Below are 24380 nucleotides of genomic sequence, written 5' to 3' on the forward strand. Positions count from 1 at the left end.
AGAAATAATACCATATTTCCCTTGATGGAGTGATACTTAATGTAAAAAAAAAAAAATATCCCACTCTATCAAATGAAAAACATAGGCTAACAGTACAGTACCTTTACTACTATTAAGACAATACCTTCTGCTCATGTTGAATATAAATATAATGTTCTGCTCAGGTAAATCTTTTTTTTTTGTCTGCAGTACTTCAGTTTTCTTTTTGCTTCGTTTTATGAAGTTCTCTGAACCTCCCTGGCTGGCTGCATCGCATTAGTGGATACCCACACTGCTCTCAGGCAGGTCTGCCGGTTTTGACAAGCAGAAGTATCGTAGTAGGTTAGGAAAATTAACTTGGCAGGTTTAGTACAATTAAGTTAAGGTTAGCTAAAATACTAAAATTATCCCCGACGTGACTCGAAAATATCCAGCCACAACCAGGTCTGATCTGAAAACAGTCTTGTTTTCCACAAATGCAATTCAGGTCAAAATTGAACTCGATATTTGACTAGTTAGGTCTGATTAAAGAAACGGTACGTACTTCACTTGAGGAACGCATACAAAACCCAATCAGAGAAGACCAAACGACTAGCTCACAATTCTGCAACCAATCAGAGAAGCAAAAGGTGGGCTTTTGTGTAGAAGTGTAGATGGAGAACGTCTGAATAAATCTAACGTGTGGGACATAGCTAGCTAATTGAATGGTTTTGTTTTGCCAATAAGTTAGCTAGGCATCTATTTATTGTAAAAAATGAAAAAAAGTGCCTGACCCAAAGATGCTGCTTGCCATCGCTGCAAGAAATCCTATCGAAATGAAGTGAGTGTTCGTGGCAGAGAGATTCTCAGACAGGGCAAAGTTAGCTAGCTAGCGCACGTAACGTTAGTAAACGTTACTAAGTCCGCTCTCTGCTAACATAGCTATCAGTTGGCTATCATAAGCTAGCTAGCTGGTTAAACTGTAAACATTACACCATGTAATGTCTGTTGGAACGAACCTAGCCACAGATGAATAGGGGCGTTAGCTAGGTAGTTATAGGTTTCTTTGATTTAGCTAATGGTACGTGTTGTCACAGCTCTGTTTTGCTAGCTAACGTTACCTGGCTAAAATGCCCTTACTATTTCACTTGTATGCATGTTTTTGTAATACCTTTTATTCTAGGCTCAACATCGAAGGCCATGTTAGTCTATTTTCCTTATGACTACATTTACCCAGAGCAATATTCCTACATACTGGAACTCAAGAGGACCCTGGATGCCAAGGTAACTAGAGAGACCCAGCAACATGCCAGTTGTTGTAGATCTATCCTAATGTTATGGCCCTATGCATGTTGGTAACACATTGCTTATCCAAAGGGTGTTCTGGAAATGCCATCGGGAACTGAGAAGAGAGATGGTTTTCCGTCATTGATTGTTGCATATCAGCGGGTGAGTCAAGATATGTCAGTTTCTCCGTCAGGACTCCATTGGACCATTTTGACAGTAGACTTATACAGTGATCTCTCCTCTCTTTGACAGGAGTATCCCCTTGAAGTCACAGTATCCCCTTGAAGTCACAAAACTGATCTACTGTTCCTGAGATGGAGAAGGTGATCTCTCTCTTCTCCTACACCTCTGTGTGTGCTCCCCTGTCCTTGAACATCTGTTTCTCATCCCCTTCTCTGATGCCATGTTGCTCCCTTCTCCATCAGCACATTTTATAGACCTCAATCAATGGAGGTCTATGGGCTGCGGTGCCCAGGAAATAATTAAATCCAATTATTAGATGCTACTACTATCACCCCTCCAAATCAAACATGGATTCCATTAGGGATGTGAACATGTAAACAAAGTTGGAATCCTTAACATTAAGAAGAACAAACCAAAAATTCCCCCCACATAATTAAAATCATAGTGCAGTTATCATAAAACATAATATTTTTGTGGTATAGCCTAACTACATTTATATGGCTATAAAGACCTGGGCAAGGTTGTGTAATTTTTAAATAAAACCAGAGAGGAAGAGACTAACTTTAGGCTACTTTGGTGAATTTGCGAGGCATGCAAGACAAGACATTGCAAGATGCAGATTACCAAGACATATGCTCATGGCCCCTCCTGTCTTTCCCTTGCGCTGGCCTACCTGCTCTTTCTCTTTGCTAATGACCCGTGTGTGTGTTTGCTCTGTTGCGTGTAGAATTTCTTAGTTTAGGCTATTCATGGGACCAATGTCGCTGGGATACAGGGGTATCTTGAGGCCAGTCTTGCGGGCACGGGGTAGGCTACTCTTCGTTTATGAGTAGGTGGGGGTGTTTTTGTCTCATGATATGAAATGACAGTAGGCTTCCAGTTTAGCCTGTATCGATGACCCTTTTCAGATATAATGGCTAGTGGCCCCTTAAAAGCACCTCTGCTACGACAAGTTTGTTTGTCTGTTAGGGTAGGCTACACTACAGCTTTTTAAACGCTGACACAAAACCTTCTTTGGAGACATGAATGGTATTTTATCTGTCTGTAAAGTAATGTCGCTTCGGAAGCGAGACTGACTTCCATCAGTAGGTGACCAGAACAGTCAATCCTAGCCTGCCTGCTGCCCACACATAGATCATTCTTTCCCCAAAAAATTGTACTTTTAAAGTTCGTTAAATATTGCAACTTACCTAGACATTTAGTTGAAAGAAAGCACATCTATCCACCCTAACATAAATGGCAACGTTTGTTGTCAGGGAAACAATGGAACATTATATGCAGGAGCAGAATTCTACAATCTGAAAAGGTACAGACGCTTCTGAAAAGTGATCAGTTATCGACATGTTACTGTACTGCGTTCTATATCTGTAAAAGGTCACGGTAGACAACTTTATTGCCCGTCCCTAGCAGTCAGTATACTGCCGACAGTGTATCTTCACGATGACACCCACTAACCATGGTCCTGTAACACTCTTCAAACACATTTGTGTGTGGTCAAAATAGCAAATATTTTTCTGTCCATGTCATGGTCCAAATTGCATGATTCTTTGTGTTCAGGTGTGCTCGTTACGCTTTGGGAAGGAGGTGGATGGGAAATGTCACAGCCTGACGGCGTCATACATCCGCACCCAACGGCACAGCGACCCAAGCCTGCCTTCCTGCCGTTTCTATGAGGTGAGGGGCTTGGGATTGTGACAAAGAGAGTGATCTGGAGACTTCCATACCTCTGTCTGTCTGTCTGACAATCTGCTTTAGGAGTTTGACGCTATGGGAAAGCAGGTGCCCCTCCCAGCTGGAGTCTACAACCTGGACGATATGAAGGACATTTGTTGCGGAGGAAAGGCTGGTGCCCCTACTACCTAGCACGATATTCGGTAAGAGTAGCCCTTTGTCATAGCTTCTGATGTTTTTCTTTTACAATTGTTTTTGTAGCATGTTATATTTGACAGCATTACTAAAGACGGTACAGTATGAAGATGGGCAGAAACTGATTCTCCAATAGAAATCCCCGATTACGCTTTTAGGCAATATACTTTCGATATGAAGTTGTTTTTGACAAAAATGAAAATGTGTCAGTTTACTTTTATAAGGTTGGAGTAATAACATTTAACTACTTAAGGCATTGGCTCGGATCTAGGTTGTGCCTTTTAGATTTTGAGAAAATGAACAAGTAAGGAAGAATTTTTCACTTCTCTCATTGACTTCTCAAACACTGGCCTGGTCTGCTTGGTCTGTTTCGCAAGCGTTCCCGGAAGTCTTGCTATGTTGCGCCTCTGGGTTTAGAAACTCTCTGGCATTACTGTATGAAGGAGATGGACAAGTGAGGATGTTTTTCCCTTTTTGCTTCTTTCCTTAACACATACAGATCCTCCATGCCAACATTATAGTTTACAGTTACCACTACCTCCTGGACCCAAAGATTGCAGATCTAGTCTCAAAGAACCTCTCCAAGAAATCGGTGGTTGTTTTTTGACGACGCACATAACATTGGTAAGGACATCCACCTGTTTCTTTCCCATTTCTTTAAGTAACCCACTGTTTCAAGCCTCCACAAGCTGATATTCCATCCTCTTCCTCAGACAACGTGTGCATCCACTCCATGAGTGTCAACATCACCAGGAGGACTCTGGACCGCAGTCAGGCCAACGTGGAGACCCACCATTCTCAAGTAAGGTCATCCCCTCAGGGGTCTAGTGGAGAGCAGCACTAGATGCACTAACATTTTCTTTGTACAAAGGAGAATGTACAAGGAGTCTATAATGAGACCGACTCAACCAGTTTGTTGTTCTTGCCCCAGAAGTGAAGAGTCTTGTGATGTCATCTCAACCGCTTGTCCTCTGCTGTAGGATAAAGGAGACAGACGCAGCCAAACTGAAAGAGGAATACAGACGATTGGTGGAAGGCCTGAAAGAGGCCAATGTTGCCAGGGAGACCGACATCTACATGTCCAATCCCGTGTTGCCAGATGAGATCCTCCAAGGTTAGCCCTCTGGAGTCCAGTTGGAAACAACCCAGTTATTGAATATTTGTTCATATTTGTATGGATTTATGCTCAAACACGGTTTCATGTATCTATCTTTCCCTTTCTATATCCTGTCCTCCCTCCCCGCATTGTCTTTTTTTACGTCTTTCCCCCCTCCGCCTCCAGAGGCTGTGCCTGGCAGCATCCGCACGGCAGAGCACTTTGTGGGCTTCATGAAGCGTTTCCTGGAGTACCTGAAGTCCAGGCTGAGGATTCACCATGTAGTGCAGGAGCACTCTCCCCAGTTCCTCAGACATCTTTGAGAAGGTCTGCATTGACCGCAAGCCCCTCAGGTGACTTCTACAGTACTTTTGTGTTAGTTTTGTATAGCCTGGTGCCCTTGGTTGGTGGAGATTTCCAGTTTAGGACCATGGAGATTTCCATTTTAGGGCCATTCCATTGGTCCTAACATGTGCAAACTCTGTCCACCAGGGCACCAGGCAATGCAATTGGAATGCTCCTAGACTTAAGACTCCATCGTGGATTATGTCTCTTGGGAACATCAAAATAAGTTTCTAGTAACTCCTCACTCCTTAATTCTTATATGGCATATCTATTTGTTTCTCTAGAGTCTGTGCCGAGAGGTTGCGTTCGTTGCTGAGGACTTTAGAGATAGCGGACATCGCAGACTTCTCAGCCATCACCCTCACCTCATTTCTTTGCACTTACAGCAAAGGTACTGAACCTCCCTAGCCTGACTGTGTCTGTTACCTCTACACGGCTACAGCTCTGTGGCTATTTACTTTCCGTTCCTTGCCATCTTGCACCCTCAGGCTTCACCATCATCATTAAACCCTTTGAAGACCGAACCCCCACCATTGCTAACCCCGTTCTGCACTTCAGGTGAGTTTCATGTTTTGTTTTGCCAGCAGAACGGTGTGTTATTGATGGATGAGATGTTGTACCACTGCAAGAGCCAAGGGTGAAATAATCCATTAGGATGGAAGTGAATGACTCCTGTATACACTCTGCTTAGTTACTCATTGTGCCATTGGATCGTTTAAATGCATCATAAGAATTGATTTGGCATTCATCTTATCTGGGATCTAGTTGAGAGAAACAGGAACAATTTATATTATATGTAGCATAAGTCCAGGTCCAGGCATTCATGTAGTTTCAGATATTAAGCAGCCTTTTATTTTATGGGCTAGTGCATTAAAAAACACCAACGTGTGTCGATTTACGCTTTTTATCTGGGATCTACTTCTAACCCTGGCTCTGATCTCCCTTCAGCTGAATGGACCCTTCCATTGCCATCAAGCATGTGTTTGAGCGCTACCAGTCTGTCATCGTTACGTCAGGGGTAATCTCTCTCTCGCTTTCTCTCTCTCTCCTTTTCCTAGATTACCTGTGACCTAGCCACTAATCAGGGATTATAAGCCACCTGCTGATGGTCTCATCTGTCCAAGATGTGGCCACTCACGTTCCAATGCAGTCAGGCTCGGGTGCTATTTGTAAACTTAGTGCTGTATCTTTTCCATGTAGATGTGTTAATGAAGGACAAATGCCTTTTCTTTGTTTCTCAGTACTTTATCAACAGGGCATTCCCCCTTAAATCTGCAGCTTTTTAATGATTTATTTTTTACCACCATTCAGAATGACAGCTTCTCTATGGATTTGCTTGCGATGCAGACAAATGTAAAGAAGTATGATAGTTGATATTATTTTGCCTGTAGGTGTCTTCAGCAGTCAGTTCAGGAGTATGATCATCATCTCACGCCATTGATCCGCACACTAGATCCCTTGGCTGTGTGTTGGCTCGGCTGTCCTACCCTGTGGCTGTCTACTTCTGATCATGTTTCTATCCAGAGACCCTTTCACCGTTGGACATTTACCCCCGAATCCTGGACTTCCGGCCTGTTACCGTGGCATCCTTCACCATGACGCTGGCACGGACCTGCCTCTGCCCTCTTGTGAGTAACCTCAGAAACACTCTACATGATATGACCTGAGTGGTTAATTCAAGCTATGCTGAGCTTCAGAAAGGATGCAAGGGGGTGACACTGAGCTCTTCGTCTTTCAGGTGGTGGGGAGGGGAACGACCAGGTGGCCATGACCTCCAAGTTTGAGACACGTGAAGATTTTGGTTAGTGATTGTTACATTGTATCGAAATAATTTGTGAGCTTAGACTCTCCTTTCCTTAGTTGTGATAAAACAAAACATTGGAATAAACCTGGTCTGGTGTCTATTTTTCAGCTGTCATCCGTAACTATGGCAACCTGCTGCTGGAGATGTCTGCGATCGTGCCCGATGGCATCGTGGCCTTCTTTACCAGCAACTACATGGAGAACATTGTGGCGTCGTGGTATGAGCAGGTGTGTACACACGGTCCACAAATTGAAGTGAGAATAAATGTTAAAAGTGAATATCGTGTGGTTCTGTTTGTACTGTTATGGCAATAGACATAGCTACACTGAACAAAAAATACAAACACAACATGTAAAGTGTTGGTCCCATGTTTCATGAGCTGAGGTAAAAGATCCCAGATATTTTCCATATGCACAAAAATGTTATTTCTCTCAAATTTTGTGCACATTTTTTTTTTTTATATCCCTGTTAGTGAGCATTTCTCCTTTTCCAAGATAATCCATGACAAGTGTGGCATATCAAGAAGCTGATTAAACAGCATGATCATTACACAGGTTCACCTTGTGCTGGGGACAATAAAAGGCTACTCTAAAATGTGCATTTTTGTCACACAAAACAATGCCACAGATGTCTCAAGTTGAGGGAGTGTGCAATTGGCATGCTGACTGCAGGAATGTCCACCAGAGCTGTTTCCAGTGAATTGAATGTTAATTTCTCTACCATAAGCCTCCTCTAACGTTGTTTTTGAGAATTTGGCAGTACGTCCAACCGGCCTCACAACCGCAGACCATGTGTATGGCGTCGTGTGGGCGAGCGGTTTGCTGATAACGTTGTGAACAAAGTGCCCCATGGTGGGGTTATGGTATGGGCAGGCATGAGCTACAGACAACAAAGAGAAATTGCATTTTATCGATGGCAGTTTGAATGCACAGAGACACCGTGACGAGATCCTGAGGCCCGTTGTCGTGACATTCATCCCCGCCATCACCTTGTTTCAGCATGGCCCCATATCGCAAGGATCTGTACACAATTCCTGGAAGCTGAAAATGTCCCAGTTCTTCCATGGCCTGCACACTCACCAGACAGCGTGTTCCAGTTTTCCTGCCAATATCCAGCAACTATGCACAGCCATAGAAGAGGAGTGGGACTACATTCCACAGGCCACAATCAACAGCCTGATGAACTCTATGTGAAGGAGATTTGCCTCATGCAGTGCGACACATGGTCACACCAGATACTGACTGGTTTTCTGATCCACACCACTACCTTTTTTGGTGGGGGTGTCTGTGACCAACTAATTATCTGTATTCCCAGTCATGTGAAATCCATAGATTAGGGCCTAAGGAATTTATTTCATTGTTGCGTTTTAGATTTTTGTTCAGTATAAAGTATGTTAGCATTTTATTGGCAGCAGCTAGAATTGTGCCCAATGTTGATATTGGTGATAGATTCCTGAGTTGGAGAAATATAATTTTTTGAAGGGTAGTATCTGGAAGTTGAGTAAGCATTGTCCTCGTCCTGTCCCGGTGTGTCTCTGTAGGGCATCTTGGAGAACGTCCAGAGGAACAAGCTGATCTTCATCGAGACCCCAGACGCAGCAGAGACCAGCATGGCTCTGGAGAAATACCAGGAGGTCAGGAGACCCTTTCTTTGATTGTCTTAGGTTGTCTTCTGTCGTTGTGTCTGTGACCTCTTATCTGTTGTGCCCCAGGCCTGTGAGAACGGCAGAGGAGCCATCCTGCTGTCTGTGGCCAGGGGGAAGGTGTCACGAGGGAATCGACTTTGGTGAGTGTTTTAGTTCCTGTAGCACAGTAGGATAGCCTCCTTCAGGCTCATTTGCAAAACAAAATGGCCGCCAAAGTTACAACACAGGTCATGTACAGTGAGTTGTTCATTGTAGTTATTTGAAGAGATGAGTGATGTGATACTGTCTCCCTCAGTCCACCATTTTGGCCGTGCAGTGATCATGTTCGGAGTGCCTTACGTTTACACACACAGCCGGATCCTGATGGTCAGTCTAATTCCTCTGTTCATCATCCTTCCCTTGTTCTTCTCTTCTGCTTTATTCACTGTTTTGGTCTGTTCCTCTCTTCTGTTCCGTGTATGTCTTCCTCACCCCTCTCTTGTCTTTCACTTTACTTCCTTTAATCCTAATGGGCTGTTTGTCCAAAATAGTTATCCTTCTCCTCCTCTGTCCATCCCTACCAGGCTCGTCTGGAGTACCTGCGGGGCCAGTTCCAGATTAGAGAGAATGACTTCCTGACGTTTGACACCATGCGGCGCGCAGCACAGTGTGTGGGCCGCGCCATCAGGGGCAAGACGGACTACGGCTTGATGATCTTCGCAGACAAGGTAAGGGCCTTTGGAACTTGGTGTGTCAAAGGTTTGAGAGGAATTGTTGGACCATTTCTTACCACTCTGATCATTGATACAGACTCGACCCTGATCATTTTTTAAATTTATTTTGTCTGTAATGTCTACGTAAATACATGTTTAATGTATTTATAGTTCTGTGTTGGACCCCAGGAAGATTAGCTGACGTTATGGCGTCAACTAATGGGGATCCTAATAAAAATTCTAAATTCCTCTTGGAATTAAAAATATCAGTGGATTTCTAGAAGCTGAAAGCCATAATGGACTGAGGTCACAGCAGGTTGTTCCATAATGCTGTTAGCGACCTAGTTCCTTCACATCAGTATTGAAGAGAATTGGAACAAAGCCTAAGATCCTTTTTCTCTCGTGTTGCAGCGCTATGCCCGGGCTGACAAGCGAGGGAAGCTGCCCCAGTGGATTCAGGGGCACCTCACTGACGGCAGCCTCAACCTGACCATCGACGAGACGGTACAGCTGTCCAAACACTTCCTACGCCAGATGGCCCAGCCCTTCAGACAGGTACTGCACATCACAGTGCAGTACCCCAGGAGGACCAGTTGGGCCTGTCTCTGCTGACACTGGAGCAGCTGCAGTCAGAGGACATGCTGCAAGAGATCGCCCAGATTGCTCACCAAGCCTAAGAGGAAATGTCATCACCCAGTCAAACCCACATGTCATACAGACAAGGTCACTGTTTCAATACTGTCCTACTGTACATAGAGCATCTGTTCTTCCAAAGTGTATATTTGCATAAGCCTGGAGGCCGAAAAAGAAATGTTTACAGTTTCTACCATGCAGTGGGCATGTTTTTTTGTCTTCTAAATATTTGCACATGTACATCATGAAACATACACAGACAAGGCTAGTATGAACACAGTGGATTGAAGAGACTCAATATACTTTATTTGACATTTGTCTGCTATGGTTTCCAGATATAAAATACATTTGTCATTTTCAATAACATTGACAATCTGCAAAGAAAGCTCTCCATAACATAAATAAGTAGGATTCTATTTAATCTGGACCACTGAAGTTCAGTGTTTCAGCGTGATTCAAATTTAAAGGCAATGTTCCCGTGTTGGCGAAGACTGCATTCATGGTAAACACTGCATATGTCGGCTCAATTGGAAATTACCTTCATTTCTATTGCGCAATCTGAAACGCTTGATACAGATTGAATAGAGCCCTTATTGTGCTTTGTCAGTTTATATCCCCGGTACTAACATGCATTCTGTGTCCTAATCGGATTGTGACCTTCTGGTCCCTATCCCAGTTCCTAGTCCACTGCAGCAGCATGAGGCAGGGTGCCACACGTTTCCCACATTTATAAAGATGTTCAGTCAATTAGTCATTTAGAAGGTCAAATGAGAAATGTGATTGGTTAAGGTTGGAAAGCAAGACTCATTGGGATTCGAACCTTGTCGCAATCTGCATTTAACGCCTTCAATCCATCTTAATGGGGGTTAACAATCTAGGTTTTCTACATTAGTGACTCCTCTACAGCTCTCAATGATCACGTGGCAATACCGCCACAGTTAATTAAATCACTTTTTGTCCCTCAAATTGCATATATTTACTCTTGACTTGCTAACATCCTGAATAAGATGCATAGGCTACATCAACAAAATCAAATAATTTTTAACATGTTCCAGAAGGAATTTAAATTAGAGCTAGCTACCCCAAAAAATGTAAATGTATCCCAAACTGAGACAAATTTAAAAATACAGGCACATGCTTTAACTTTTGGGCCATCAAAATAGTTTTATTTTATTTAACTAGGCAAGTCAGTTAAGAACAAATTCTTATTGACAAACCCTAACGACGCCCTATGGGACTCCCAATCACGGCTGGTTGTGATACAGCCTGGAATCGAACCAGGGTCTGTAGTGACACCTCTAGCACTGAGATGCAGCGCCTTAGACTGTGCCACTTGGGAGCCCCTTATGCTTTTTATATCTGCTCATAATGAAATCGGCAAAACATAGTTCAAACATATTTCACAGAATGCCAAGCCTTAGACAATAATTACATAGCATTCTACAGCTGGACTGGGAAGTAAAGATTTTGCTCTAATATTGTGGACTAAGAAGAGTCCTTTACCGTAACCTAATACGGATTGTGCATCACATTCACTAGATATATTAGTAAATCTTTGTTTTAATTGTGCTTGTGCAGATCAGCGTTTTGGAATTAAAATCATCTAGTGCCAAAAACACGAGAACCGCTGGTAAACATGAACACAAGAAGATAAAATCAGAATGTAACACATTTTAAAAAACACATTGTATAAATAAGATTTGTTTTCTTGCATAGCTACAGTCATTTAGATAATATCCAATAGCTTCAGACGCTACCTTAATAGAAATATCAACATGTTCATAATTGTGAACAATCATTGAAGAATACAAGCATTTCCCTCCTTGTACAGTAAGTCACAACAGAGCATTACTAAATCATTATAAAAAAGCTAAATGGATTGTCATTTCATTTCCAGATTAAACTGGTCTGAAATGGATACAATCTGCATCACTCAAAACCAGTCCTCATTGCTGTGTGTATTCTAATCTACCAGGGGCCTCCACCCGCTACAACATAATGCAGTAAACAAACCTCAACTGATAACTGATCAGTGTTCGATTTAAACAGGGAAGGGGTGGAGTAACCCATGTAGGCGCAAGAGGCCAATCCACAGACGGAGAGTGGAGTAGGGGCCAGAGCTGTATGAGAGTACTTCCTGGATGTTGGGAGGGGGGCTAGTGTTCAGAGGTGTAGCTGAGGGACCCTCGCCGTGCAAGGCTCTGGGTGCTGGAGCTCAGGGTTCGGTTCTCTGTTAGGTCGCTGGTGCCCTGGAAGAACATACAAAACACTTGACTAGTCTGACCGTATGTGTATAACAATGACATACACAGTACATTGATTTTGATGACACACAGCCAGAGAAATGCCTTAGGAGATGAAGCACATAAAATGAAAGGTGATGAATAAACACTAACAATCATATTGTACAGAAATGTGAGAAAAAGCCAGAAAGTAGAAACGGATGCTCACCCTTGCCGCTTCTTGACGCTCCCTCGCACCCACGTTCAGCACATTCAGAGAATTAGCCCTTTTCATCCTGAGAGAGAACAAGAAAGAGAGAGTGAGAGTAACAAATTGAACATCATTTTGAGAGCTAACACATGCAGAATGCGGACTTGGTCTTTACCCAGGAGTCGGAGGGGTGGTATCCTGAGTTCCGACTCCTTTCAGCTTCCTGACCAGCTTCTCGCTGCTCCTGCGTATCGACTCGCGGAGCTTGGTGAACGAGCCGCTGCGCTTCAGACTGCCCAGCCCATCCTGCATGGAGCCCTCCTCTCCCGTGTGGGTGCAGATATCCCGCACCTCACCTGAGACATCAACATCACAGAGGATACACATCAGTGGCATCATTCCAGTAAGATTAGCTATTTACAGTACATAAAGTTGAAGTCGGAAGTTTACATACACCTTAGCCAAATACATTTAAACTCAGTTTTTCACAATTCCTGACATTTAATCCTAGTAACAAGGTCAGTTAGGATCACCACTTTATTTTAAGAATGTGAAATGTCAGAATAATAGTAGAGAGAATGATTTCAGCTTTAATTTCTTTCATCACATTCCCAGTGGGTCAGAAGTTTACATACACTCAATTAGTATTTGGTAGCATTGCCTTTAAATTGTTTAACTTGGGTCAAACGTTTCGGGTAGCCTTCCACAAGGTTCCCACAATAAGTTGGGTGAATTTTGGCCCAATCCTCCTGACAGAGCTGGTGTAACTGAGTCAGGTTTGTAGGCCTCCTTGCTCGCACATGCTTTTTCAGTCCTGCCCACACATTTTCTATAGGATTGAGGTCAGGGCTTTGTGATGTCCACTCCAATACCTTGACTTTGTCCTTGAGCCATTTTGCCACAACTTTGGAAGTATGCTTGGTGTCATTGTCCATTTGGAAGACACATTTGTGACCAAGCTTTAACTTCCTGACGGATGTCTTGAGATGTTGCTTCAATATATCCACATAATTTTCCTTCCTCATGATGTCATCTATTTTGTGAAGCGCACCAGTCCCTCCTGCAGGAAAGGACCCCCACAACATGATGCTGCCATCCCCGTGCTTCACGGTTGGGATGGTGTTCTTCGGCTTGCAAGCCTCCCCCCTTTTCCTCCAAACATAACGATGGTCATTATGGCCAAACAGTTCTATTTTTGTTTCATCAGACCAGAGGACATTTCTCCAAAAAGTACGATCTTTGTCCCCATGTGCAGTTGCAAACCGTAGTCTGGCTTTTTTATGGTGGTTTTGGAGCAGTGGCTTCTTCATTGCTGAGCAGCCTTTCAGGTTATGTCGATATAGGACTCGTTTTACTGTGGATGTAGATACTTTTGTACCTGTTTCCTCCAGCATCTTCACAAGGTCCTTTGCTGTTGTTCTGGGATTGATTTTCACTTTTCGCACCAAAGTACGTTCATCTCCAGGAGACAGAACGCGTCTCCTTCCTGAGCGGTATGATGGCTGAGTGGTCCCATGGTGTTTATACTTGCGTACTATTTGTACGGTTTGAACAGATGAACGTGGTACCTTCAGGCGTTTGGAAATTGCTCCCAAGGGTAAACCAAACTTGTGGAGGTCTACAATTTTTTTTCTGAGGTCTTGGATGATTTCTTTTGATTTTCCAATGATGTCAAGCAAAGGAGGCACTGAGTTTGAAGGTTGGCCTTGAAATACATCCACAGGTACACCTCCAATTGACTCAAATTATGTCAATTAGCCTATCAGAAGCTTCTAAAGCCATGACATAATTTTCTGGAATTTTCCAAGCTGTTTAAAGGCACAGTCAACCTAGTGTATGTAAACTTCTGACCCACTGGAACTGTGATACAGTGAATTTTAAGTGAAATAATCTGTCTGTAAACAATTGTTGAAAAAATTACTGGTGTCATGCACAAACTAGATGTCCTAACCGACTTGCCAAAACTCTTGTTTGTTAACAAGAAATTTGTGAAGTGGTTGAAAAACGAGTTTTAATGACTCCAACCTAAGTGTATGTAAACTTCCAACTTCAACTGTATCAGAGATACATTTTTACTCCAATGCATATGTAACAGTCTAGGTTCCGTCCCTCTCTTCGAACCAGGGACCCTTGCACACATCAACAACTGACACCCCACGAAGCATCGTTACCCATCGCGCCACAAAAGCCGTGGCCCTTGCAACGCAAGGGGAAACCCTACTTCAAGTCTCAGAGCGAGTGACGTCACTGATTGAAACGCTATTAGCGCGCACCACCGTTAACTAACTAGCCATTTCACATCGGTTACACTCACCCCCCTTTTGACCTCCTCCTTTTTCCGCAGCAACCCTTTTAGGATCAAAATGCTAGTGAACCTAGGTTTCAAAGATCATACTATGACTTTGCTCTCACCATCCACAGATCCAAACTCTTTTTCATGGGCCAGGGTCAGGATCTCTTTATACAGAGCCTCAGCTTGTCTGTACTTTCCTTGTTTCAGGTAACATGAAGCCTGTAGCCAGAAATACAGCAATACTAGTCACAAATAGCGCAATCACACCTCAGATATATAGACACACGCATGCAGCTTGGGTCAATGTCCCCCACTTCTACCCAATTATAGCATATTATACACACAAATAATATGGTATCATCTAGCCCAGTGACCATGCCAACCATGTCCACTCCCCCTTTTTACACCTCCCTCCATCTCCCTCTCCATCCCTCACCAGGTTATTCTTGGTCTTGGCCACGTTGGTGTCGTCGGGGCCCAGCCTGCTCTGGTAGATGTGCAGGGCACGCTCGTAGTACTGCTCCACTTCCTGGTACTTGCCCTGGTTCTGACACAGCAGCGCCAGGTTGTTCAGCTGCTTTGCCACGTCAGGGTGGTTCGTGCCTAACACCTGCCCACGACAACAAGAGAGGAGGGGGGTGAAGGGAGATCAACAGGCAGGTTTTGGTAATAAGCATTGTTAGGGGTATCGCATTACAAAGTAACGCGTTACAGTAATGAAATTACTTTTTGCGGTAACGAGTAATATAACCTCTATGGGCTAGGTGGCACGTCACAGTGGAAGAGCGTGGCGCGAAATACTAAACCTCAAAAATGCAATAATTTCAATTTTTCAAACATACGACTAAAGACAAGACTCTCGTTAATCTAACCAATTGTCCGATTTCAAAAAGGCTTTAGAGCGAAAGCAAAACATTAGATTAGGTTAGGAGAGTACATAGCCACAAATAATCACACAGCCATTTTCCAAGCAAGCATATATGTCACATAAACCCAAAACACAGCTAAATGAAGCACTAACCTTTGATGATCTTCATCAGATGACACTCCTAGGACATTATGTTATACAATACATGCATGTTTTGTTCAATCAAGTTCATATTTATATCCAAAAACAGCTTTTTACATTGGCATGTGATGTTCAGAACATGCATTCCCACCCAAAACTTCCGGTGAATTTACTAAATTACTCACCATAAACGTTGACAAAATACATAACAATTATTTTAAGAATTATAGATACAGAACTCCTTTATGCAATCGCTATGTCAGATTTTAAAATAGCTTTTCGGCGAAAGCACATTTTGCAATATTCTGAGTACATAGCTCAGCCATCACGACTAGCTATTTTGACACCCGCCAACTTCGGGGCTCACTAAACTCAGAATTACTATTAGAAAAATTGTATTACCTTTGCTGATCTTTGTCAGAATGCACTCCCAGGACTGCTACTTCCACAAGAAATGTTGTTTTTGTTCCAAATAATCCATAGTTATGTCCAAATACCTCCGTTTTGTTCGTGCGTTCAGGTCACTATCCAAACGGTAACGCGCGAGCGCATTTCGAGACCAAAAAATTCTAAATGTTCCTTTACCGTACTTAGAAGCATGTCAAACACTGTTTAAAATCTATTTTTATGGTATTTTTCTCGTAAAATAGCGATAATATTCCAACCGGACAATAGTGTTTTCATTCAAAGAGGAAAAGAAAAAACAGCATGGTCGCGGGACAGCGCATCTCCAATCTCTTTGTCACTAGGCAGACCACTGACAAACTGTGCTAGTATACTCTGCCCAGAGACAGGAGACGCCTCAATCCGCTTTCTGAAGGCTTTAGAGAGCCAATGGAAGCCTTAGAAAGTGCAACGTAACCCCAGAGATACTGTAGTTTCGAAAGGGACTAGAATTTCTGACAGGCCACTTCCTGCTTTGAATTTTCTCAGGTTTTTGCCTGCCATATGTGTTCTGTTATACTCACAGACACCATTCAAACAGTTTTAGAAACTTCAGAGTGTTTTCTATCCAAATCTACTAATAATATGCATATTGTCGTTTCTGGGAAAGAGTAGTAACCAGTTTAAATCGGGTACGTTTTTTATCCGGCCGTGAAAATACTGCCCCCTAGCCCAATTTAAATAATACAGTTACTGATCATTTTTTGTTGTTGTTACTTGTGTTATCATTAATTTCCTATTACAGTTACTGATCCAAATAAGTATTTGTGACGGCGCAAATGTTCTTTTTTAAATCCCCCCGCCCCAGATTCTAATTGTTTTCATCTGACGCCCTCTCACAAAGTTCCTGTTAACGTACGCACGCACGCACACATGCGCACACACGCACTACTACTAACTGCTTTAGTGAGGGAGATGGAAAATGGTAAAAGCATCTTAAACATTGAGTTTCTCAGCATGGAAGTACTCCCATTACTTTGATTTGGTAGGATACAATTACAAGAATATAACAGTAAAATGTAAACTGTGCCCAGGCGAGAAACACCTCTCCACTGCTAGAAACACAACATTGTTTACATTGAGTGAGAATGTGCAACGTTTTGGGGTGTAACGCAAAAGTAATATAACAAATTACTTTCCCCAGGGAGTAGTAAGTAATTATTTATTGTTTAAAGAAGTAATGAGTTATAGGTAATATTCCTTTTTTAGAGTAACGACCCCAATGTTTTATGTATTATGGTTGCAGTGCTATGTAGTACAGAATTCTTGCAGAGTTGCCATTGGTCCATCAGAGGGCAGGGTTTCTAGTCACGGTGCTGCTAGGTTACTGCCTCATTACCTTCTCTCTGATCTCCAGGGCTCTCTTACACAGTGGCTCAGCCTCCTTGTACTTCCCTCTCTTTCCATACAGTACAGCAAGATTGTTGAGTGTGGCTGCCACCTATAAACAAATACAGTACTGTTAGTTACATACAGTGATGTAGTGGTAAAAAAAAGGGGGGGGTAAACTCTGATTGCCGGTCGCAGTGAAAAAAGAAACACTCCCTATATTTTCATTTCATTTTTCCACAAAAGGTGGGTTACCCTCCACTACACCACTGGTTACATATTGTAGCATATCCATTGAGCTGGGGAAAGCCATTAGCTATGCATGTTTTAGACATCTTATTTAGCTGTTTGTCCATTTTGGTGACCCTTGACCTTCACTATAGACTATAGAGGAACATACCGCAGGATGATCTATGCCCAGGGTCTTCTCCCGGATGGCCAATGCGTCATTCAGGAGGTTCGCCGCCTCTTTGTACTTGTTCTGGTCTCTGCAGAGAAGAGCGAAACAGCCTTTAGCTTTAGCACACGGCTAACTTAACTAGCCACACTATGGAAATCCCCCACAGATAGACCTAGCATTGAGGCTATGCTAGGCTAACGTGGCTCCAATCACCTGTAGACCAGGGCCAGTATGTTGAGCATGGTGGCCACGTCAGGGTGGCTGTGGCCCGAGGACTTCTCCAGGTCCTCCAGGGCCTGTTTGCAGAGGGGCACGGCCACCTCATAGCGGCCCTGGGAGGCGTACTGGATCACCAGGTTATGAAGGGTCCTCAGGCGGGCCGGGATCTCATAGCCTCCCTGCTGGGCCGCTGCTGCCGCACTGCTACCGTGGGGCTGAGATACTGGGGGACAGGAGAGGGAGGTAGAGTCATTCATACAGACACACAAATATACATGAACACAGACATACATGGACACATATGCTCACTGGCAAATATATTGTGAATGTGCATATACGCATACACAAACAAACACACAGCGAGTGACAGACTATGCAACACAGAGAGACACATCGAGACACCGGCACACATACATGCATAGCTCGTCTGCACAGCAGATAGATAGACAAGAATAGCCGGCTCATTTGACGAGTGCACGTACTCTGTGACTGTTCCTCCTCGTCCGTGGGAAAAAGATCATCTAGGGACTCCTTGGTGGAGCCCATCTCTTTGTCTTCCTGTCGACATAGTAAACATAACTAGATTTATAGTACAGAGCTGAGGGGAGTAATTATATGAACTTTACAGAGAAACACACATCAACCTGTTCTGATAAGCCACCAACAGCTTAGCTTTAGTCATAACATAAACGATGAGGCAAACACATGCACCATGTACTGGGTCAAATATTCATTAGGACACACCATAGCGAAACATTTCTCATTAGACAAGTTTTGGTAGTTCCTCACTGTATCAGTCTTTTTCCCGTTTGGTGCCTAATGAATATGACCCTGATTGTGGTGGTCTGTGACATACCGGTGGGAGCTCCTCCTGGTCGTACTTGCGGATGCTGCTCATGAACTGCAGGTGTCTGTTCTGTTCCTCCAGGGTGACCACCTCCTGCTCCCTGTCCTGCAGCCTCTGCTGGGCCCCGGCCAGCTCATCCCTCAGCCACTGGTTCTCCTGGCACAGCCTCCGTACCTGGGTCCGCAGCTTCTGCTTCTCTGCTTCCAGGGAGCCCAGGTGGGCCGACAGAGCCATCATCACCTGGGGAGGAGGAGGGAGAGGGAGGAGGGAGAGGGAAAGAAAGATAGAGAGTGAAAGAGAGTGGAGTAGGTGTGCATATATACACATGTACAGATACAACACAGCCAATATACAGCCAAAATACAGCCAAAATACAGCCAAAATACAGCCAAAGGACAAGTTCACCCATTATGCGGTCTTCATGCATTCTACTATCTCCATACATTCCCTCATCTCCAGTATGATCCCACCTGTGCCTCTCCCAGGCCCAGCTCTATCCTCTCCAGAGACTGGCGGATGATGCCACTCTTCTCCTGCTCCACACTGCCACTGTCGGCCACCGGCCGGCCCTCCAGCGCCTTCTGCAGGTCGTCCAGGAGGGTGTGGTTCTCGCCACGAAGCGCCTCCAGGCCCGCTATCACTTGCCGCGTGCTGCACAGAATCTCCTCACCCGACAACATGGTGCCAATCTCAGTTCAACCCTGGATGGAGGAGGAGGAAGGGGAGGGTCCACCATTTTAAAATACTTGTACATGGTCATATGGACTATACAAGGTGTCGAAAGCGTTCCACAGGGATGCGGGCCCATGTTGACTCCAATGCTTCCCACAGTTATGTCAAGTTGTCCAGATGTCCTTTGGATAGTGGACCATTCTTGATACACACAGGAAACTGTTGAGTGTGAAAAACCCAGCAGCGTTCCAGTTCTTAACACAAACCACAGCGCCTGACACTTACTACTTCACCCACTGAATGGCACACATAGAAAATCCATGTCTCAATTCTCTTAAGGCTTAAAAGTCCTTCTTTAACCTGTCTCCTTCCCTTCATCTACACGGATTGAAGTGGATTTAACAAGTGACATCAATAAGGGATCATAGCTTTCATCTGAGTTCACCTGGTCAGTCTGTCATGGAAAGAGCAGGTGTTCTTAATGTTTTGTACACTCAGTGTATATGCATGGAACACACAAAGTGAATAAAGGTCCAACAGCGGTGTTCAATGGCAGCATGGAATTATGCACTGGTGGTAATATGGCTAATGGCAACATTCCACAGTAAACAATGTTGTGTTGGACTATGACAATGTGCTGGCTAACCAACTAGCTTTACAAATACAACTATAATTTTACCACTGCCAGTACACTAAAGAGACTTGTGACCAGTGATTTACAGTAAAATACAGCTGGTACTGAACTGAGATGTCTCACAAACAGCAGCCCCTAGACACACAAAGACAAACACACAGAGGAGAAAGGAGAGGGGATAAATCACTTCTAACCAAACTAATAACACACAAGCCTACCATAATGACAACAATCCATTTGATCTGTCCTATAGCTGTTTTACAAAACATCTTATCAGAACATAAAATGATGCTCCGAGTTCCGTGCAAAGTGCACAACTACAAGTGTAGCCTATGTTTACCACTGCAGGGGGGTCACCAATGACAACAGCATGCTGACCTGACAGCCTGCCAGAGCCTTTGAAACTGTAAAGTGATCTGCCTGGGTATTTTTATGCAAACTTTCATAACCACAATCACTATGCATTCTGGGAGCCAAAGGAAACAGTGAATAGCCAATACACACACCAATGGGACTGTACTGTATGTAAAACACATCCTGGGACAACGGTGTAATGTTGCTCTGTGAGCCCGAAGGCATAAAGCCTGGTGCCGACTCAAGTCATAAAACATGATGTAGGCTACTTCCTGGTCAGTGGGCCTTCATGCCACATTGAGGGGTTGGAGTGGGATGTGTAGTACAATGAGAACAGGCCCAGAGAGAAAAGGTCTGATCATATGGTTGGAGTGCAGTTCTGACATTAAATGAAAACCCATAACAATATCAACCCTGACCTGGTACAGATACAAATAAAACATTAAAGTGGGCGTTCTATTTCTGGTTGGGTGTTCTATTTCACGGTCCTTGCTCTCTGTGGTAATAACATGTTGATGCATCTTGCAGCACGGCTACAGGGGATGGCCTCAAAAAAGAAATAAAAAACATTTGGCTTCTCAAAGACCAGATGGGCAGCCTGAGCATAAAAGACCTCTGATCACCCTTACACCATACCAATATTAATTGGAGTACAGGACAGGAGGTTTGCGCTGTGAAGCCAAGCGCCTAAGAGGAGAAACAGGTGTCTTTGGGGAACAAGAGAGTGAGCTATGCTGGGCCTGAGCACGAGGCTGCATCAGCATAACACCAAAAGGCAGGCCAGCTGCAGCAGACCATACATTAACACAAGGATATCGGTTTACTCGTGACTTCTGGGAGGAGGGCAGCGTATGGCAGTTGTGAACAACAGTGGTCATTGGAATTGATTGGGACTCATGCTGCAGTCAGTTTATAAAGGACCTATAATGGATCTAAAGTTGAAAAGAGTGGTGATCTTATTTCATATTTGGGTAAATCCATTTCAATTCAATCACTTTTTTGACAGCATCACTTTTGATTTAAACATACAGTACATTTCCATAAATGTTTGCCAATGGAAGAAGTGGTCAGAAAGTGACTTTTTGAATTTGAATGCTAAAACATTCAGGAGATAAAAGTACTCAAAGTTGGCCCATTTTGCATACTCCACCATACCTTGAGACATCAATGTCTTCATCACTGGAAAAGATAAACGTTTGAGTTCGAGATAATTTAAAAGCTTACTAATAGTGTTGTCAAACTATACTGAACAAAAATATAAATACAACATATAAAGTGTTCATCCCATGTTTCATGAGCTGAGATAAAAGATCCCAGAACTGTTCCATACGCACAAAAAGCTTATTTCTCTCAAATTCTGTGCACAAATTTGTATACATCCCTGTCTGCCAAGATAATCCATCCTTTGCCAAGATAATCCATCCACTTGACAGTATTTCTGTCTATAATAAAGCCCTTTGGTGGGGGAAAACTCATTCTGATTGGCTAGGCCTGGCTCCCCAGTGGTTGGACCTATGCCCTCCCAGGCTGGCCCATGGCTGCGCCCTTGCTCAGTCTTGAAATTCATAAACTAGGGCCTAATGAATTTATTTCAATTGACTGATTTCCTTATAAGTAACTCAGTAAAATCTTAGTAATTCTTGCATGTTGCATTTATATTTTTGTTCAATTTATTTGATTATTTATTTAAAAAAAAAATATATATATATATATATATATATATATAATTTTTTGGGTAATTTTAAACATTTAACATCAATTATCTAAAAACACATAAACTCCATGTTTGTCTTCATTTTTGCATAGGTTGTAGCTTAGACCCTACCTTACATCATCTGAGGTTTTTGTGTTGAGCCTACCATCGGTTGAGAAACAACATGCTCTTGAATACAGGGTGGGTGTCATTTCATTAATTGAAAAAATGTTTCAGAGAATGGACCTATCCCTTCAGACCACTGTAATTTAGCTGGTACACCACTGACATTTTAATTGGATTGAAATGTTTACTTCTAATTACTACCACAAAGACGACCGCCGGTCCACCCACCATCGAATGTCAACTTAAATGTCTATTATATTATCTATATTTCTATGATTTCAATAGGATTATTATAAAGGATTGAGAGTATAATTTAAAACAACAGATATTCCCATTCAAGTCAACATTCTCTAATATGTGGAACTCCAACCATCTTTGTGGTACTATCTGAAAGTTGAAATTTAAATTGTATTCCCATTTTAGTACATTTATCAGCCAAAACATGGTTGAGCATATTGTGTCTCAACCAATGCTGGCACAACACAAAAACCTTAAATTATGTAAAATAGGGTCTAAGCTGCCCCCCAAAAAAATCAACCTTTATGTGTTTTTAGATAATTGACGTTAATTGTTAAAAAAAATCTCAACTGTTGGTCTTTTCCAGTGATGAAAACATGGATGTCTCATGTTATGGTATGCAAAATTGGTCTATTTTGAGCACCTTTATCTCTTGAATGTTTTGGCATTCAGGTCCAAAAAGTCACTTTCTGAGCACTTCTGCAATGGGCAAATATGTATGGAAGGGTTTGTTCAAATCAAAAAGGCTGCTGTCAAACAGTGCTGGAATTCAAATAGATTTACCCATTTCTTTCTGAGAAAGTGATCTTAAGGCACTATATCTTGAATTACTGACTTAACAATGACTCACCCTGTCATTTACATAAGAGATTGAATCATGTCAGTCATAGGTAGATACTTCAATACAATGCTCTGGATTACAACATCTTCCTCATTTAAACCAGCACTATTGTCACCAACCTTTGTCCAGTCTTTTGGGAGAGCTGAAATTCTATACCATTAAAAGTGGCGGTCAGATTCAGGAGGGCCTACCCGCCTCCCCCTTCCCACAGTATGCCACAAATCAAGCTTACTTTACATACTTTATTGTGTGCAAAACAAATGAGTTAATGTCATATTTTATGGATGAATAGGCCTATTAAATCGGATAATATAATTTTTATAATGCATTATTTTGTCCTTGACCATTTTATACACTCACTAAGACACTTTGACAGGTCAGTAGACCTAAATAAAAAAGAGTGAAACAGTATTAAGATAGGCCTACAGAGGAGCATCCTCTAGGGAGAAATGCAACACCTGTCAGAGAAACAACATGTGCGCGTGTACAGGAGGACTTGTGCCATAGGCTACTACTGTGTTGCCTTCACGGTTTTATATGGATTACGAATTTGAATTTGTATAACATTAGACAATAACAACAGATGGTTAGGCCGATGTATTGTTGTGGTTTTGTCAACGCGTTTAAAATGGTATAGGAAAAAGTATACTGCGTAGGCTACGACAAATAAAGACAAAAATATATGCATCAAAATAAATGAATTCATTTTGTCAAATAAATGTATTGATGACATACTATAATCATGCAGAAGAAAATAAAGACCATTGGGATATAATGCAGCCATCGAAACTACAAAAGTATGATCCACATGTCAAAGAACAAATTGATGTTAACACTATCAAGAGTACTATCAACAAAGTTATTTTTAACCTAACGTTACCTGCTGCTAATTCCAGGCTTTTGGCGAGTTGTCGACCTCTTTTAGTCGCGTATCTCCGATTTTTATTTGCGCTCCCATTAAAGTTAATTGGACCGCTCGCGTCAAAACATCCACTATTTGTTTATTATGGAACCAAGATAACGGATATATTTAGACGACGGCATTAACAGTAGTCCTACAGTAATTCAGTAATCATTCACCTGTTCTTGCGGCTCAGACTCTCATTTCAGCTTACCTGATCTGATCATTCCCACCATGCACCGCGGTAGATGGATGTCATCTCTGTCTGGGGACAAGGCCATCTATCTGTGGGTGCTCTGAACTGCGAGGGACGGGACAAACCAGCACAGACAGGACCGCAAGGCTGACTGTCACCGAGATGAACTGTTCTATTCACATTTAATGTTAAATAAATGCATTAAAAAGTGTATATATTCAAACAATATATTATGTATTTAATATTATATAAATTATATTTATCTATGACAGGCTCTCAATTTATTAGGTTGTGATGGAATGAGATTTTAGTTTTCAAATGCTACATACCAGAACTGGTATTCTGATGATATGGACAAATTTGTGGCTATTTCTCCATGAAATATGTTTTTGTTGTGGTATTCTTTTGGAATATGCAACATGCTTGTGTGCACAGTGTTACTGCTATTGTAAGTAATGAATT

The 24380-nt window shown here is 42.7% G+C and overlaps 1 protein-coding gene and 1 pseudogene across 1 annotated transcript; one reads left to right on the top strand and one right to left on the bottom strand.

The window, feature by feature from the left end:
• The first annotated feature begins 580 nt into the window (after nucleotides 1–580).
• LOC106612593 (general transcription and DNA repair factor IIH helicase subunit XPD-like) lies at nucleotides 581–9707 on the top strand (annotated as a pseudogene).
• Nucleotides 9708–9793: 86 nt separating this feature from the next.
• LOC106612590 (kinesin light chain 1) lies at nucleotides 9794–23936 on the bottom strand. Its single transcript, XM_045724449.1, has 12 exons — nucleotides 23702–23936; nucleotides 18954–19184; nucleotides 18493–18723; nucleotides 18119–18194; nucleotides 17631–17859; nucleotides 17418–17505; nucleotides 17028–17129; nucleotides 14672–14845; nucleotides 14355–14454; nucleotides 12118–12298; nucleotides 11961–12027; nucleotides 9794–11758 (listed from the first exon to the last, which is right to left on the bottom strand). The coding sequence occupies exons 2-12, from the start codon at nucleotides 19161–19163 to the stop codon at nucleotides 11666–11668; spliced, it is 1551 nt and encodes a 516-aa protein (XP_045580405.1). The 5' UTR covers nucleotides 19164–19184; nucleotides 23702–23936; the 3' UTR covers nucleotides 9794–11665.
• Nucleotides 23937–24380: the final 444 nt, after the last annotated feature.

The sequence above is a fragment of the Salmo salar genome, chromosome ssa09 (assembly GCF_905237065.1).
Source record: "Salmo salar chromosome ssa09, Ssal_v3.1, whole genome shotgun sequence".
In the NCBI taxonomy this organism is placed as follows: Eukaryota; Metazoa; Chordata; class Actinopteri; order Salmoniformes; family Salmonidae; genus Salmo; species Salmo salar.